Source organism: Dipodomys ordii, unplaced genomic scaffold (genome assembly GCF_000151885.1).
Source record: "Dipodomys ordii isolate 6190 unplaced genomic scaffold, Dord_2.0 Scaffold188, whole genome shotgun sequence".
NCBI lineage: Eukaryota > Metazoa > Chordata > Mammalia > Rodentia > Heteromyidae > Dipodomys > Dipodomys ordii.
This window is the reverse complement of record NW_012267404.1, coordinates 1,306,961-1,324,261: the sequence shown is the minus strand read 5'-3', so window position 1 is coordinate 1,324,261 and position 17,301 is coordinate 1,306,961. Positions and strand designations below refer to the sequence as shown.

Here is a 17,301-nt window from a genome sequence, read left to right as displayed (position 1 = left end):
CAGGGGCGCGGGATGGGAGCGCTCAGCCTGGCCCAGGAAGGGGCCCTGGAGGCGGAAGCGGGCTCCGGACCCCCCGATGGGTCAAGGCATCCCGAGGGTCGGGGGAGACGGGCTCCCCCTCCCGCGCCCCGCAGGACCTGACTTCCCAGGACCCGGGAAATGCTCGCGTTGGGAATTGTGAAAGTTTGCTGCCGCCGCGGTAGCGAGGACGGTGTTAGGTTTCCCGTCGCGGGACATTTGGAAGTCGGAGGGTACCCAGGAGATCCTCCCCTTGCTTCGCCCCCAAACCACCCGAGGCCCAGAGAGATTGTGTGGCTCCCCCTCCGGCAAAAGCAGGTTTAGGACATAGGTTTGGGGGGTTTGTTTTGTTTGCTTGCTTGCTTTTGCATGCTTTCTCCACTACATCTCTGCTCTGTGTCGACACCAGAAGTTTGCAGTCCTGGGGCGAAAGCATGATCTAGCCTTGCTTAGGTAAATTATTTGAACCTCTTCTGGTTTAAATTGATAAATATTTAGCACCTATTAAATTTCAGTGCGCTGTGATAGGTTGTGTTATCTCTGTGATCAATCTTCCAAGGGACTTCGGACTTGCTCGGAGCCGATTGGAAACAATGAGTTTCAGCCAGGCGCCCGTTGTCACGGCTATAATCCTAGCTACTCGGGAGGCTGAGAAGACTGATGGAAGCCAGCCCGAGCAGGAAAGTCCATGAGACTCTCATCTTCAATTAATCAGAGAAAAAGCTGGAAGTGGCGCTGTGGCTCCAGTGATAGAGTGCTAGCCTTGAGCAAAAGGAGTTCAGGGACAGGGTGCAGACCCTGAGTTCGAGCCCCAGGACCAGCAAAAGAAAAAAAGAATGAGTTTGACCAGGGCTGGGAAGGTGGCTCAATAGTTGTTTGCCTTGCATGCATAAGGCCCTGGGATCGATTCCTCAGCACCACATAAGCAGAAAAAGCCGGAAGTGGCGCTGTGGCTCAAGTGGTAGAGCTGAGGGCCAGTGCTCAGGCCCAGAGTTCAAACCCCATGACCGACAAAAAAAAAAGGGGGAGAATGAGTTTTACCAGGATCAGAAAATTGACCGGATGGCATTGCAGAAGCGCTTGGTAGGCAGAGAGAGATTATTGAAAGAATGCCGGAAGTGGTAGTGTTTGGGCAAGTATGAGTGTAGTCCAGCCCTGATGTGCAGGTAGTGTGTGTTGGGAGGAGAGTAACAGATTGATTTAGTTGAAGCTTTAGAGAATTTCTTTTGGGAACTCAAGGAGGACAGGTATCAAGTCCTGTATCATAATAGTAGATAATGCTAGCCTGGGACTTAAATTTTAGTTGGGATCTTTTTCCCAGTTAAATAATTGAATATTAAAATTCATTAAAAGTTTTTAACTGGGGTGACTGGGCATGGTGGTGCACACCTGTAGTCCTAGCACTCAGGTGGCTGAGGCAGACAGCAGGATCTCAAGTTCAAGCCCAACCTAGGTACAAAAGAAAAAAAATGTTTAGAGTTGAAGTGACTGGGCATAGTGGTACACACCTGTAATTCCAGCACTTGGAAAACTGAGACAGCAAGATCTCAAGCTCAAGGACATCTGGATAAATAGCAAGAGCCTGTCTCAAATATGTGTGTGAGTGTATGGAAAGAGAGGGGGGTGTAGAGGGATGGGCTGGGGTGATCTAATGAAATTAGTATTTTAAGTAAACCAGATGGCTGTGTTCAGGATGTAAGAGAGATCTCAAGCAGAGAAATTTACCTATTAAGACTTAGTGTTTGCTGTTTAGACTATGAAGGTAGCTGTGCTACTAAGAGGGGCTAATGCAAATGAGAAATCATTGAGACTAGTTTTCCCCTTCACTGGGAGCTGCAAGATAAGTGGGTATGGTGAGTACCAGCAAGATGCCTCCTGTCCTCTCATCAGAATGCTTCACCATGCTTTATTTTCAATTCATCCCTGGTGGGCTAGGTTTAGCTCTCTCTCTTTTTTTGGGGGGGGGTCCAGTTGTGGGGCCTGAACTCTGGGCCTGGGCACTGTCCCTCAGCTCCTCAGCTCTTCAGCTCAAGGCTAGTGCTCTACCACTTGAGCCACAGTGCCACTTCCGGCTTTTTTCTTTTTGCTTATGTGGTGCTGAGGAATTGAACCCAAGGCCTCAGGCTTGCAAGGCAAGCGCTCTACCACTGAGCCACCTTCCCAGCCCTGGTTTAGCTCTCTTTTGTCCCTAGCATTGTGTGTGTGTGTGTGTGTGTGTGTGTGTGTGTGTGTGTGTGTGTGTGTGTGTGTATGTGTGTGTGTATTTTACTGGGGTTTGAACTCAGGACCTTGTGCTTGCTAGGCAGGTACTCTGTCACTTGAACCACTCCACCAGCCCCAGAGTTTGTAGTTTTAAAGGAAGTATCTATTTAAAGTTTTATATTACTAAGTGGTTTTCTATGTTCCACTGTAATTAGATTTACTTTGTGGTTTTCCCCACTGCTGTTCACTTAAATTGATGAAGTCCCGGGCATAAGTTGGCCAAACAGAGTCAAGATTCTTAGAGAGAGAAGGAAATTACTAAGATTCAAAGCATGATGAATGAGATCAACTATCTAGAAAGCTGAAAATCATAAAAATGAGTGACTGAGGATATTATGGAATATTCAGGTTCAATTAAAGGAATCAGGGCACAGTGTTGTTTTTTTTTGGCGGGGGGAGGTCCGGTCGTGGGCCCTGAACTCTGGGTCTGGGTGCTGTCCCTCAGCTCTTCAGCTCAAGCTAGCACTCTACCACTTGAGCCACAGTGCCACTTCCGGCTTTTTTCTTTTTGCTTATTGTGGTGCTGAGGAATCGAACCCAGGGCCTCATGCATGCAAGGCAAGCGCTCTACCACTGAGCCACCTTCCCAGCCCCTAGTTTTTTGTTTTGTATTTGTTGCTCATGGGGCTTAAACTCTGGGCCTGGGCACTGTCCCTAAGCTCTTTTGCTCAAAGTTAATTCTTTGAGCCACAGCTCCATTTCTGGTTTTCTGGTGGTTAATTGGAGATAAGAGTCTCATGGACTTTATTGCCCTGACTGGCTTTGAACTGCAATCCTCAGATCTCAGCTTCCTGAGCAACTAGGATTATAGGTGTGAACCACCAGTGCCTATCCAGGGCATACTTTTAGAATAGAGAGTACTAACATTAAAAGGTACCACATATTCAGATTTGTGGGGGAGGTATCCTTTTTTGCCCAATCATGTCAGTAAGCTATTTATTTCATTTGGTAATCTGGATCAATTACTCCCACATATTCAAATTTTCAAGAAGTTAATCAACCTGTTATACTTAGTAGGAAGAATGTTTCAACAAAGATGTCCATAGAGGTCATGATAGTGTGTTTACTGATGTTTAACCAGTGTTTGTCTTGCATGAGAGCCTGGAATAACCTGTTACACTATAGCACTTCTGCCATTATTGGTGCATCCATCTTCTAGTCTAATATTTATATCTCCCTTGACCCTCTTTTTCTGAGGTAGGGTCTCACTGTTAACCCAGTCTGGTCTTGAAATTTTTTTTTTTTTTTTTGGTCATGAAGTTTGAACTCTGGGCCTGAGCGCTGTCCCTCAGCTCTTCAGCTCAAGGCTAGCACTCTACCATTTGAGCTACAGCGCCACTTCCGGTTTTCTGGTGGTTTATTGGAGATAAGAATTTCACAGACTTTTCTGTCTGGGCTGACTTTGAACTGCGATCCTCAGATCTCAGCCTCCTGAGTTGCTAGGATTACAAGCATGAGCCACCGGCGCCCGGCTGGTCTTGAACTCGTGATCCTTCTACATCAGCTAGGGTTGCAAGTGTCTGCTACCACCTCTAACCTAGTCTAACCTCCCAAGAAAGATGTATAAAATCAGTTCATTTAAAAAGTAGACCTCTGTTCACCTAAGTGGTAGAGCACCAATGAAATAAAGCTCTGTATGGGACTATATGGAGTTGTCTGAAAATTTGGGGGACCTAGAAGTAGCGGAGCAGTCTCTGGCAACCACTTGGGACACCTAGACATCTGTCACCTTGCTTTGCAGGTGCTGCTACTTTGCGGTTTTTCCCCACTTCTTTCTTTTGTTTGTACTGTGGCTTGAACTCTAGGGCCTGAGTCCCCTCCCTGAGCTTTTGTGCTCAAGGCCAGTGCTCTACCACTTCTAGCACTTGAGTCACAAGTTCACTTCTGGCTTTTTGTGGTTAATTGAAGATAAGAGTCTCACAGACTTGTCTGCCAGGGTTGGCTTTGAACCGCAATCTTCAGATCTCAGCCTCTTGAGTAACAAAGATTACAAGTATAAGCCACTGGCATCTGGCTCCACCCTCTTTTTATTATTAGCTTCAAATAGGAGTTTCAATTTAATGTGCTTATTATGTGTAATAATGCATCTTGATCAGTCATGGCTTCCATCATTCCTCTCACCCCACTTCTGTCCTGTACTTTGCAATTCTGTATTCCACAGACTTTGTTTTTTTTTTTTTTTTTGGGTCCGGTCATGGGGCCTGAACTCTGGGCCTGGGCGCTGGCCCTCAGCTCTTCAGCTCAAGGCTAGCACTCTACCACTTGAGCCACAGTGCCACTTCCGGCTTTTTTTCTTTTTGCTTATGTGGTGCTGAGGAATCGAACCAAGGGCCTCAGGCATGCAAGGCAAGCGCTCTACCACTGAGCCACCTTCCCAACCCCAGACTTTGTTTTTTATTTTATTTTATTTTTTGGAGGTCACAGGACTTGACCTCTGTCCCTCAGCTCTTCAGATCAAAGCTAACACTCTACTTGAGCCATAGGGCCACTTCTGGTTTTCTGGTAGTGAATTGGAGATAAGAATCTCACGGACTTTCCTGCTGGGCTGGCTTTCAACAGCAGTCCTCAGATCTCAGCCTCCTGAGTAGCTAGGATTACAGGCATGAGCCACAGGCACCTGGCCAGACTTTATTTTTTTGTTTTTTTGCTTTTTGCTGGGGCCTTTCATCCTCAGTATTATTGACATTACTTGGGCCAGATAATTCTTTGTTTAGGGCTGTTGTGTACATTATAGAATCCTTGTCAGGATCTGTGGCCTTTCTCTGCTCACTACATGTCTAGATCAACCTTCATTTAGTACTATTTAAAAATGCTGCCACTGGCTCAAGCCTGTAATCCTAGCTACTCAGGAGGCTGAGATCTGAGGATTGTGGTTCAAAGCCAGGCTGGGCAGGAAAGTCCGTGAGACCCTTATCCCCAATTAACCACCATAAAACCAGAACTGGAGCTGTGGCTCAAGTGGTAGAGCACTCACCTTGAGCTGAAGAGCTGAAATTCAGTGCCCCAGGCCCTGAGTTCAAGCCCCAGGACTGGCAAGACAAAATAAATAAGTAAAAATGAAACAAATAAATAAAAATATAAGAATGCCTGGAGATGGGCATCAGTGGTTTATGCCTGCAATCCTAGCTACTCAGGAGGCTGAGATCTGAGTATCAGGATTGTAAGCCAGCCTATGTGGGGAAGTCCATGAGACTCTTACCTTCAGTTAACCACCCAAAAAGCTGGAAGTGGGGCAATGGTTCAAGCGGTAGAATGTAGAATGATAGCTTTTGAGAGAGAAAGCTTAGGCACAGGACCTTGGCCCTGAGTTGAAATCCTAGCACTGGCATGTGTGCGCATGTGCACACACACACACACACACACACACACACACACACACAAATGCCTGCTGAAATTGCCACATGTCCCCGAGGAGGAAGTAAAATTGTCACCTGTTGAGAACTACTGATTGTAAACTGTTGCCTTACCAATAGCAATTATGAAGGGATAATTAATGACCTGTTTTCCTCATAGTCTTACAAAGTACCATATTATTACCAATCCACCCAATAAGTGTTTTTCACCTCTGGATATGACAATGTACAACTGGAATTTGCATGAGTATGTGTTAATGCCATGGAGGTTATTGAGGTGGCCTATTTTTATCTCACTCCATAGGACTCCATAGGACCATGATGATGATGGTGGTGATGGTGATGGTAATGATAATACTTCCATTTGTGGATGTATTGTGTACCAGGCACTATGAGCATATTTTATAGAAGCCCTGTGAAGGCTGCCCAAATTGGATGCAACTTTAGGGACCCCTCCCTGTCCTCTCCCCCATCAATATAATAGACCCAGGGAACATTTTATCTGATTCCTGAATTACAAACTGAAATGGTTTAGGGCTGAGAATGTGGCTTAGTGGTAGAATGCTTGCCTAGCATGCATGAAGCGCTGGGTTCAATTCCTCAGTAAAAAGCCAGAAGTAGTGCTGTGGCTTCAGTGGTAAAGCACTCACCTTGAGGTGAAGAGCTCAGGAACTGTGTCCCAGGCCCAGAGCTCAAGCCCCACGACTGACAGAAACAAAAAACAACAACAACAAAAACAAACCCAAAACTTGAGACTATCTAGTTTGACCAAGAGTCCATTGGTCTCCTGTATCTGAGGAGCAAAGAGATCATTTGTTAAAGGTGAAATGTAACTACTAAACTCAAAGTAGTCAGTACCTCTCAGTAGGCTCGAAGCATCACACTAACCCAGCATTATCTAAGGTTTCCAGATTATATACCCTCTGGTTCTGACAGAAAACAAATGAGCCTTCAAGTGGAAATGAGTAGTAATGATTTGCTTTCCTTAGAAAATTCTTTTGAGATTATTTGTTAGAAGACTGTGGTCTGAGTTATCTTTTGGAACCATGACAGCAGTCTTTAAGCTGTCTTTGCCGTTCTGTGTTCATGGAGCATCCAAAATGAAGATAGCCATGTGGGAATATTAAATCTGAGGTTCAAGAAATACTAACTATGTATGGTATAGTCTTTTTGTTTTGAAATAATTCTGTTAAGATTTTTTTCTCATGTGTATGTGTACATGTGCACCAGTACTAGGGCTTGAACTCAGCCTTGCACTCTTCCTTGTGTTTCTCTGCTCCAAGACTGGTGCTCTACCACTTGAGTCATACCTCTACTTCCAGATCTGTCTAATTCAAATCTGGATTGTTTGACATAAATGTTGATTATTGTTAAGGAGAGAATTTACCCAAAATTTAAGAATTTCACTTCTATTTTTATTGTATTTAGTGCTTGCTACTTTTAGTTGGTTTCTGAGACTGTCAAGTTTCATTTAAAAATTTTCAGTGGGGTCTAAAGTAAGTAATTGCTAAAAGTTTTCAAATCATTGTGAATAAAAACTTGAATTAAAATATTGAATATATAAGGCCAGGTGTTGAAGTCTCTTGTCTGTAATCCTAGCTACTCAGGAGGCTGAGATCTGAGGATCAAAGTTTGAAGCCAGCCCAGACAGTAGAGTCCATGAGACTCTTATCTCCAGTTATTCACTAAAATGCTGGAAGTGAAGCTGTAACTCAAGCAGTGAAGCTCCTCTGGGCCTGAGTTCAAGCCTCAGTACTGGCATGTACACAAAAAAAATATTTAGCATATGTTTGTGGCTTGGTTGAATCATACTGTTTTTACTTGGTTCCTCTATTATGGCCAAGATAACATAAGCCAAAATAATTGTCTCACGACACACCCAAGAAGGTTTAGGTAATTATCACTCTAATTAGGCAATTATATCTTAGCCTTCTCAGATTAGAAGCTACTTCCTACTTCAAGTATTTCTCTTGATAACTTTTGGTGATGAGTATAATATCAATAATTCTTTTATCATCCCTTTTTATTTTACTGTTTTATGTTATTTCAAAAACTGTCTTCTGTAACTTATTATTGAAATACTAGTAATCTAGCATGACTTGTTTTCTTTTCTTTTTTTTTTTGAGCTTCACATTAACTGGAACTTTATTTCTTTAAAACCTAAACATTGTCAGTTTGAGAAGAAATCCACAGTAATATGTAGATTTATCTTGTCATTTAAATTCTAAGGTGTCTTTTTTTGATTCTTGGTAAAATTCTATCCAAAAAACAGGATACATATATATTTAAAAAATATGAACCATTAAAAAGAATGAAATATGAAATTGTGATTTCATTTTTGGCAGCCCCTGTTTTTTCTTTTTAAGTTCCTTAAGGACGGGAGCAGGATAAAAGGATCACTGACTCCAAGTCTTTTTGAGATAACAAGTGATGAAATAAAAAAGAAAACCCACACTCACAAACAAGACCAGGTAACCCATTCCCTTCCATGACCCACGGTAAAAAACATGAAGAATTTTAGTAACGATTCAGAATTTATCTTTATCTCCTACCTGCTTCATTGGTGGAAATTTAGAATCATAATTTTTTTTTAAGATTCTTACATGTATGTATATAGATTTATATAAACTCATATTAGATGACAACTGATTTTTTTTTAAGTTAGGGCAGAGAAAGAAGCACTCATTTTTTTTTTTTTTGGGTCCGGTCGTGGGGCTTGAACTCTGGGCCTGGGCGCTGTCCCTCAGCTCTTCAGCTCAAGGCTAGCACTCTACCACTTGAGCCACAGCGCCACTTCCGGCTTCTTTCTTTTTGCTTATGTGGTGCTGAGGAATCGAACCCAGGTCCTCAGGCATGCAAGGCAAGCGCTCTACCACTGAGCTACCTTCCCAGCCCCAGAAGCAATCATTTTTAACTAAAACCTTCTATGATTTTGATGACAGTCCAACTCACTATTCTTTAGCCAAAAGCAAAGTTCCATAGTATTCATCTAAAATCTTATTGCTTTACGACTGCAGTATACCTTCCATTAAAAATAAAAAGATGAAGCGGTCAACCCAGTGATGAATCTGACATGGCTTTCATTGGGGAAATGGAGGAGGTGGTGGCAAAGAGAAGACCAATAAACAAAAGGTACTTAAACACTTCATATGCAATGGTGAGAGCAAAGAGAGAGAGAGAAGGGGGGGTTATTTCAACACATGGGAAAAAGCAACATATCTATATAATTAGCATATGACCATAGAACAAACCCTCCTCCTCCTTCTCCCTTCTAATCACTGCTGCCCCCCTTTCCCCAAAGGAAATGACCCTCCAGACCTGAAAGCATAATTTGACATATTCAGGTACTTTATGTAAACTCAAGAACTATGCCTGGGCTAGCTTCGATCTTGGATCCTCAGATCTCAACCTCCTGAGTAGCTAGGATTATAGGCAAGAGCCATCTGTGTCTGGCTTGTGCATTGATTCCTACCATACACTTCTCTTTTTAATGTACAGTATATATAGTGAGATAAAGTTTCCTCTCAGGGATGTTTTTGACAGATGTATTTTTACAGATCTTCTACCATCTATGCTTGTTTTATATGGGGAAGAAGGAGGAAAGCACTGAAAGATTCTCTTGGAGCATTTGCTTAGACTCACTTTGATTTTTGTCTTTTTGTTATGTGGTGTTGTGAGGACGGAGAATGGGGTGGGAAGGGTGGGAGGGTGGTAACCAGGAGCTGAAGTAGAAAGCCTTAAGCACCACCTCTGCTCCTCCCCTTCCCACGCTTCCTCTTTCTCTGTCCTTCCAGCTTTACCACAAATCAACTGTGCCTGACTGCAGTTGGGCGAGTCACTTAATCACTGGGCCTTTGTTCTTCTTTGGGTTGAGGAGGATGACCCTTGCAGCTGCTGAGAGCCATCACTTAGGGAAAATGGGAAGTTTCAATGAACAATTTATAGTGCGTAAGACGTGGTTAAAAAGACAGGAGTGATTTTTAGGATTAGTTTTTGTGTGCTGACATTCTCTGTTTCTGACAGCCTGAGACTTTGCAGAGCTTACTTCTGAAAGACCTTGTCCTCAAATCACACCTGTAAGAAGCCTTCTCTGACTATAGATGATAAAGATATAAAGTAGAAACTTGGTTCATTTGCTTAAATCTTTATAAAATCTCCAGGAAGTATTCCTTTCTAACCCTGTCGTTTTGGGAATTTACAGCTATTGATAAGCATGCAGGAGAATTAAAACATATGTGCCAAGGATTGATATTTAAAATGATACTGCTACAGGATTCATTGAAAATGCAATCACCCTAATTCATTTAAAGTTTTGGGTAATTTTGTTGTTGTTTTCTTTCCTTTTTTTTTTTTTTTGTCGGTCGTGGGGCTTGAACTCTGGGCCTGGGCGCTGTCCCTCAGCTCTTCAGCTCAAGGCGAGCACTCTACCACTTGAGCTACAGCGCCATTTCCGGTTTTCTGGTGGTTTATTGGAGATAGGAGTCTCACGGTTTCTCCTGCCCGGGCTGGCTTTGAACCACGATCCTCAGATCTCAGCCTCCTGAGTAGCTAGGATTACAGGCGTGAGCCACCAGCGCCTGGTGTTTTCTTTCCTTTTAAAATAAACTTTTTGTTTTGTTTTGTTTTTTGCCAGTGCTGGGGCTTGAACTCAGGGCCTGGGCACTGTCCCCAAGCTTCTTTTGCTCAAGGCTAGCACTCTATCATTTGAACCACAGAACCACTTCTAGCTTTTTCTGTTTATGTGTAATCAAACCCAGGGCTTCATGCATGCTAAGGAAATACTCCACCACTACGCCATGTTCCAAGCCCATAATAAGCTCCTTTTTAAAATAAAATAAGATTAAACAATAATAAAAAATAATAATAAAATGATATTTTGTGCTGAAATATCCCAAATCTGAAAATAAGGCCACCGACTCAGTTAAACAGGCCTGGGAGTCTTTTTAATAGTCACGCGGTGACTATACCCCACTATTTGAGTAGTGGGATGCAATGAGGTCTTTTTCCCATGAGGGTCTTTTAAAGGAAAAACCACACGTAGGGGTGGGGGTTTGTCAAGGCAAGCAAGCAGATTTACAGAAGCAAAACATAGCCTTGAGTTGCAGAAGTAGAAGCAAGGCATAGTCTTGAGCTGGTCAGCATGACCAATACTATCCATACTAAGGATACTTGATGACAAAAGTCAGAACATATCCTTGGGTATGGGTAGTCTATTTTACAGAAATGATTTTTACTATAAGCTCCTGACTAATACAGCAACTCAGTATAGCTGGTGATAAACCTCAAGGTTGTCAGTGGCCTTCAGCAAGTTTGTGGTAAACTGCAAAGCTGCCAGCTTAGTAAACTTGAGTGGAGAGATGTTCTTTTGCTTTTTAGCAAGGATGGAAAAGGCTTAGGCTGACTAGTGGCCATTGGACATGGAGTTTCTCTCTACAGAGGGGTTCTGCTTTTAATATTTGGCCCCATTTTTAGTAATCAATAACTTTGTTATGTTTCTGATTGTACATTTTACAGTGCCAGTACTAGAGCTTGAACTCAGAACCTCACACTTTTGCTCAGCTTTTTTCATTTATGACTGGAGCTATGTTACTTGAGTCAATTTGAGTTCAGCTATATTGCTGGTTAATTGGAGATAAGAATCTCAGGACTTTTCTATCCAGGCTGGATGTAAACTGATCTCAGACCTCAGCCTTCTGAGCACCTTTGGTTACAGGTATGAGCCAAATGTACTGGGGCTGAGAAGAATGTTTTGATATGTAAATTTGACTGTTGACATCATCACTTACCTGGTCTCATTTATAGGTTATCATTTCTTTTTGTTGTTGGTGGTGGTGGTGGTTGTTGGGCCTGAATTCTGGGCCTGGGCTCTGTCCCTGAGCTCTTCAGCTCAAGGCTAGTGTTCTACCACTTGAGCCACAGCACCACTTCCAGCGTTTTCTGCTTGTGTGGTGCTGAGGAATTGAACCTAGGGCCTCATGCTTGCAAGGCAAGCGCTCTACCACTGAGCCACCTTCCCAGCCCTTGGTTATCATTTCTAAATTGTCTATCTTTAAATTTGTAGAGTGCATTTGATGGGGGCAGTGGGTAGGGATTAAAAGTCAAAGTAAAATTTCTCAATCTGTTATTAAATAGGCTGTGAAACAAAGGATTGTAAAAGGTCATCTGAATAAAAGGCCATTTGCATCATCAGATTTGCATGGGAATTTGGAAATGACCTTTTATTTGGGAATTTGTTGTCAATTTGACATTTAAGCCTCTATATATCTTAGTCTGTGAATGTGTATGTGTGAGTGCATGTGGTGCTAGGGATGGAGGCTCACACATGCACAGAATGAGCTCTGCCTCTGAGCTATAGCCCTAAGCCTAGTGCTTGAGTTATCAGTGGAGATTCTGGTTGTTGTTCCGCTGATAATAAGCTCCTCTGTTTTTTTTTTTTTTCTTTCTTAGCAGGCCTTGTTCAGGCATTCCTTTCTACTTTGTCCCTTGTCTTGTATTTAGTATGCTTCTTATCACCCCTTTCATTAAACCCTTAGTGCCCACTGGACAGCTTTATTGCCAGTTTACATGATAAGTTCTTTTTACTCGTCTGGTTCCTTTAGGGTTAGGGCTCTAGGACACTTATCTTTGTATATTAGTGCTACTTCAGTTTTTTGTGTGGCTATGGTGGGGGGGGGGTGAGAATGAGCATAAGAGTTGTAGTTGTAATTGTAATTTGTGATGGAATGGTTTGGGACAAATGACCTAAGCTTTTTTTTTTTTTTTTCCAGTTATGGGGCTTGAACTCAGGGCCTTGGTGTTGCCCCTGAGCTCTTTTGCTCAAGGCTAATGCTCTACCACTTAAGCCACAGTGCCACTTCTGGTTTTCTTGTGGTTAATTGGAGGTAAGAGTCCCACAGACTACTTTGCCTGGGCTGGCTTTAGACCACAATCCTCAAACCTCAGCCTCCTGAGTAGCTAGATTTACTGGTGTGAACAACCCACCAGTGTCCAGCTCTGAGCTTGTTTCTTTTTTGTTGTTGTTGGTTTGTTGTTGTTGTTGGTTTTGGCCAGTCATGGCACCTACCACTTGAGCCATATCGCCACTTCTGGCTTTTTCTGCCTATGTGGTGCTGAGGAATCGAACCCAAGGTCTCATGCATGCCAGGCAAGCACTCTGCCACTGAGCCACCTTCCCATCCCTGAGCTTGTTTCTTTTATAGCTTTTTTTTCCTCCAGAGCTGAGGACTGAACTCAGGGCCTTGCACTGGCCAGGCAAGCACTCTTCCACTGAGGTAAATCCCCAACCCCTGAGCTTGTTTCTTATAGGTAAATTGAGATTAGCCCACCTAGAGATTTTGTTACAGTGTAGAATCTGACTCTAGCCCTTGAACTTCAAAGGACTGCATAGCATAAAATGACTCTTCCAGCTTTTATTTCCTGTGAGAATAGCCATTGTCTCAAATTCTGGACAGTATCAAAATATGTTGTAATAACTAAACATCTCTTCAGTTATCATAATGCTGAAAACTGACAGTTCTGTATTTTAGGAAGTTTCCAATGTATGATAACATCTCTAAAAATTGAAAGAAACTATTGCTTCTAAAATTTTGTCTTTGACAAGTTAAAAATATCGAATAAATATCTGAGAATGCATTTGAGTTAGCACTTGTCAGCTAAAATGTCAGAATGTTTGCTTATTGGAGAACATTTGCTTGAGCCACAATGCCACTTCCCAGTTTTCGAGTGGTTTATAGGAGATAAGAGACTCACGGACTTTCCCGCCCAGGCTGGCTTTGAACCATGATCCTCAGCTCTCAGCCTCCTGAGTAGCTAGGATTACAGGTGTGAGCCACTAGCTCCCGGCTTTAGTCTTGAAGCCTTATGCTATTGAGAAACAGGCAGTCATGTGATCTCCTGAGTGTGCATATATAAGTGCACAGACAGGTAAGTTCCTCATTAGAGGAGTTCCCAGCCCTTGCCATCAGTTCACCAGGAGGTAAGGACCAAATCTGTGTAGAAAGTGGTGCTACATAGGCTCCAGGTAAAGCCAGACCACCTACTGAATGAAGATGACTGGGAATGGGTCTTGTTTGAAAACGTTTTTACTGTTTCTTTTACCTGTTTTACTGTTTCTTTTGTTAGGATATTTGACTGGGAGCATTGTTACAATATAAAATTTAGCTAGTTCTTCTTAATCCTGACTACAAAGGTTTAAAAGTACTTTCACTTATTTTTGCGTGTGGCTTCCAGAACGCACATACCTCTTCTTTCTCAGTCATACCAGGAATATTGATCAGACACAGTTTCAGTGTCCAAATAAGTTAAAGCCATCACTAGTTAGCCTCTGGGCATTTATAAATGGTTCTTACTGGACCAGGAGCTCTCAATCTTGTGCTTTCTGTCTACCTGCATCCTACTCTCTCTCTATTTTACCATTTAAATTTTTTTGTATGTGTGTGTGTGTGTTTTAATTGTATGAGAAAATTGAAGGGTAGACAAGTGAAATCTAATCCTTGAAAAGAGGCAGAATATAGCTTATAAATTGAGGTGGCTATCCTTATACAATGATTTTTTTTTAATTGGGGGTTGGTGGTGGTCCTGGGTCTTGAACTCAGGGCTTAGTTGCTGTCCCTGTGCTTTTGTGCTCCAGAATAGTATTCTACTTTGAGGCATAGCACCATTTACAGCTTTTTGACAGTTAATTGGACATAAGAGTCTCACAGACTTTTCTGCCTGGTCTGGCTTTGGACTAGGTAGGATCTTCAGATCTCAGCCTCCTGAGTAGCCAGGATTACAGGCTTGAGCTACCACTGCCTGGCTATCATGATTTTTTAAACCTCTAATAATCTAAGACGGTTTTACTGCTACAGTGAGCTATATTGTATCTTCTCAACGATTCTGGATTAGATGCAAGTTTTAGAGCATCATCTTCACTATCATCATCATTGTCATAGTTGTTGTCATCACCATTCTACTATATTTTAACGATTTGTAACCCTTTGGTTGCCCCTAAGTTAGACTAGCAGGGTAGAACAATCGAGGGAGTTGTGGGTCAATGATGGTGATGGAGCAAATAATGTTTGGCTTTTGTTCCTTTCTGGTGAAACCCCTCAGTAGAAACCTCACCCATTTTCTCCCTCTAGTACATCCTAGCTGAGGGCATGTTTAGGCATTTTCTGGGCTACATACAGATGGAGCTTCTTCTTGCTCCATTGCTGCCTTTTTTACTGTTGTGTGGGAGTTCTTCACAAAGACTGTCTTGTAGCTTATATTCCTGCTAAGTTAGAACTTACTTCTTTTGTATGTGTGTGCTGGTTCTGGAACTTGAATCAGGGCCTGAGCACTGTCTCTTAGCTTTTTTTGCTCAAGGCTAGCACTCTATCACTGGAGACACCACTCTATGTCCAGCTGTTTGGTGGCTAATTGGAAATAAGTTTCACAGATTTTCCTGCCCAGGCTGGCTTTGAACTGCAATTCTCAAATCTCAGCCTCCTGAATAGTTAGGATTACAGCCATCTGTGCCTGGCAGAACTCACTTTTTTTGAGTTTTTAACAAGGTCTTCTATGTAGCCCACACTGGTCTGAAACTGATAATCTTCCAGGTTCAGCCTCCTGAGTGCTGGTATGGTAGGTATGCATCACCACGCCTAGTTTGGAGCTCACATAAAAAAAATGTATTGTTATTATATAGGTGATATATCAAGGGGTTATAGTTACATAAGTCAGATAAAGAGTACATTTCTTTTGGGACAGTGTCACCCTGGACCTCACTTTTTAAATAATTAAACTCAACGTTTTTGAAACAACATACTGAAGGTATTAGCTGCATTCTAAACAGATATGTCATTTGGGAAATAAGTTAAAAACAGATGTGTTAGCTAAGATTCTTTGTTCCCTTCTTACAAGTCTTTCTTCTTCTTTTTTTGGTTGGTCGTGGGGCTTGAACTTGGTCTGGGCATGTCCTTGAGTTCTTTTGCTCAGGGCTAGCACTCTGTCAATTTGAGTCACATCTCTACTTCTGGTTTTTGAGTGGTTAGTTGGAGATAAGGGTCTCATGGGAGCTTTCCTGCCTGGGCTGGCTTTGAATTGAGATCCCTAGATCTCAGCTTCCTGGGTAGCTAGAATTACAGGTATATGAGGCTTGACCCAGGAGTTCTTGATTTGCCTTGCCTGAATATCAGGTTGAGCAGTGTTTTAGCTGACTCAGTAATAATTTTTACCCAACATCTCACCATACTTAATCTTGCAGATACCTCTGAAATGTGTATGAAAATAGTTCTTTTGTGTGTTTTTTATTGTAAAAATAGTCTACAGAGAGGTTACAGTTACAGGAGTAAGGTAATGAGTACATTTCCTATCGAGCATTGTTACCTCCTCCTTTGTTTTTCACCCTACCTGAAAGTAGTTCTTTATAATTAAAAACTATTTGAGATCAGCATACTGGCCAACTCATGGCCCAACCCATCCTATGTCAAATCCTCATCCATGTGTTCTATATACAAATATGATTTCACAAAAACAATACTTAGCATTTTTCTGAAAGAATAAGGGCAAGATGAAGGAGATGGGTGACAATAGCCTATAGTAAGCAATAAAAGTTTCCTGTGTGGCTGGAGTTATAGCTCAGCGGCAGAGCACCTGTTTAGTATGTACAAGCCTGGGATTTGGTCCTCAGAAGCAGTAGCAACAAATGTTTCTTCCAGGTTTTTTGTTTGTTTTTGAAGTAAGGTCTCAGTTTTAGTCCTGGCTGGCCTCACTATGTAGCCCCTGTTCACCTCAAACTAGAGAGCCTCCTGCCTCAGCCTCTCAAGTGCTAAGATTATAGGTCTGTGAAACCATGCCTGCCAGGTATATTTTGTTTATTAGTTGATTTAACTATGTTGATTTGCTTGATATTATTTCTTGTCCTTTAAAATAAAAAAAAATTGGGTGCCTTTTGCTCATGCCTATAATTCTAGCTACTCAGTAGGCTAAGACCCAGAAGATTGAAGTTTAAAGCCAGCCAGGTAGAAACGTCCTTGAGACTCTATCCCCAAGAATAACCAGCAAAGAGCTAGGCTGGAATTGTGGCTCAAGTAGTAGAGTGCCTGCTGAGTAAGTGTAAGGCTTTGAATTCAAACTCCTGTACTGGGGCGGGGCAGAGGAAAAATAGTCACAATGCAACAATTAATTAATTTCTTTTCAGTTTCCAAAGTAGAACTTACAGCAAAATGAATAACCCAGCTATCAAGAGAATAGGAAATCACATTGTCAAATCTCCCGAAGATAAGCGAGAGTATCGAGGACTAGAGCTGGCCAATGGCATCAAAGTACTTCTCATCAGTGATCCTACCACGGACAAGTCATCAGCTGCACTTGATGTACACATAGGTACCATTTAAAATTGTCAGTTTAAGTGTGTTCAGTTTTACCATCTAATGCTAACATTTATTATGATCCTCCATAAATATGACTTTGATGTGCTTTATTCATTTTATTACCTTTATGTTGGAACCCATATAAAACTCGTAAACTACAATTGTCTAAGTGAAAATAATCTGATATTTAGTAAGAGCATCTTGTGAGGTTCTCACATGAGGTGACCTAGCAGCAAGGAAATTCATCCTTATCCTTAAGTGAATCATAATAATTACTTAAATTTTAGGGATAGCCAAAGAATGTTCAGAGAAATAGCTCCCTATCCCTGTCT

At 42.1% G+C, this 17,301-nt stretch overlaps 1 protein-coding gene across 3 annotated transcripts in view; it reads left to right on the top strand.

Moving 5' to 3' along the window:
- Positions 1-17,301, top strand: part of Ide (insulin-degrading enzyme) — a 95,392-nt gene that overhangs the window by 13,308 nt on the left and 64,783 nt on the right. For 2 of the 3 annotated variants that reach the window (XM_013034367.1, XM_013034365.1), the window contains exon 2: positions 16,798-16,982. In XM_013034367.1, the coding sequence (XP_012889821.1) occupies positions 16,823-16,982 (160 nt within the window). In that variant the 5' untranslated portion in view covers positions 16,798-16,822. Of the gene's footprint in view, positions 1-8,741; positions 8,766-16,797; positions 16,983-17,301 lie in introns of those variants that run through there. The other variant, XM_013034366.1, reaches the window with a different exon arrangement.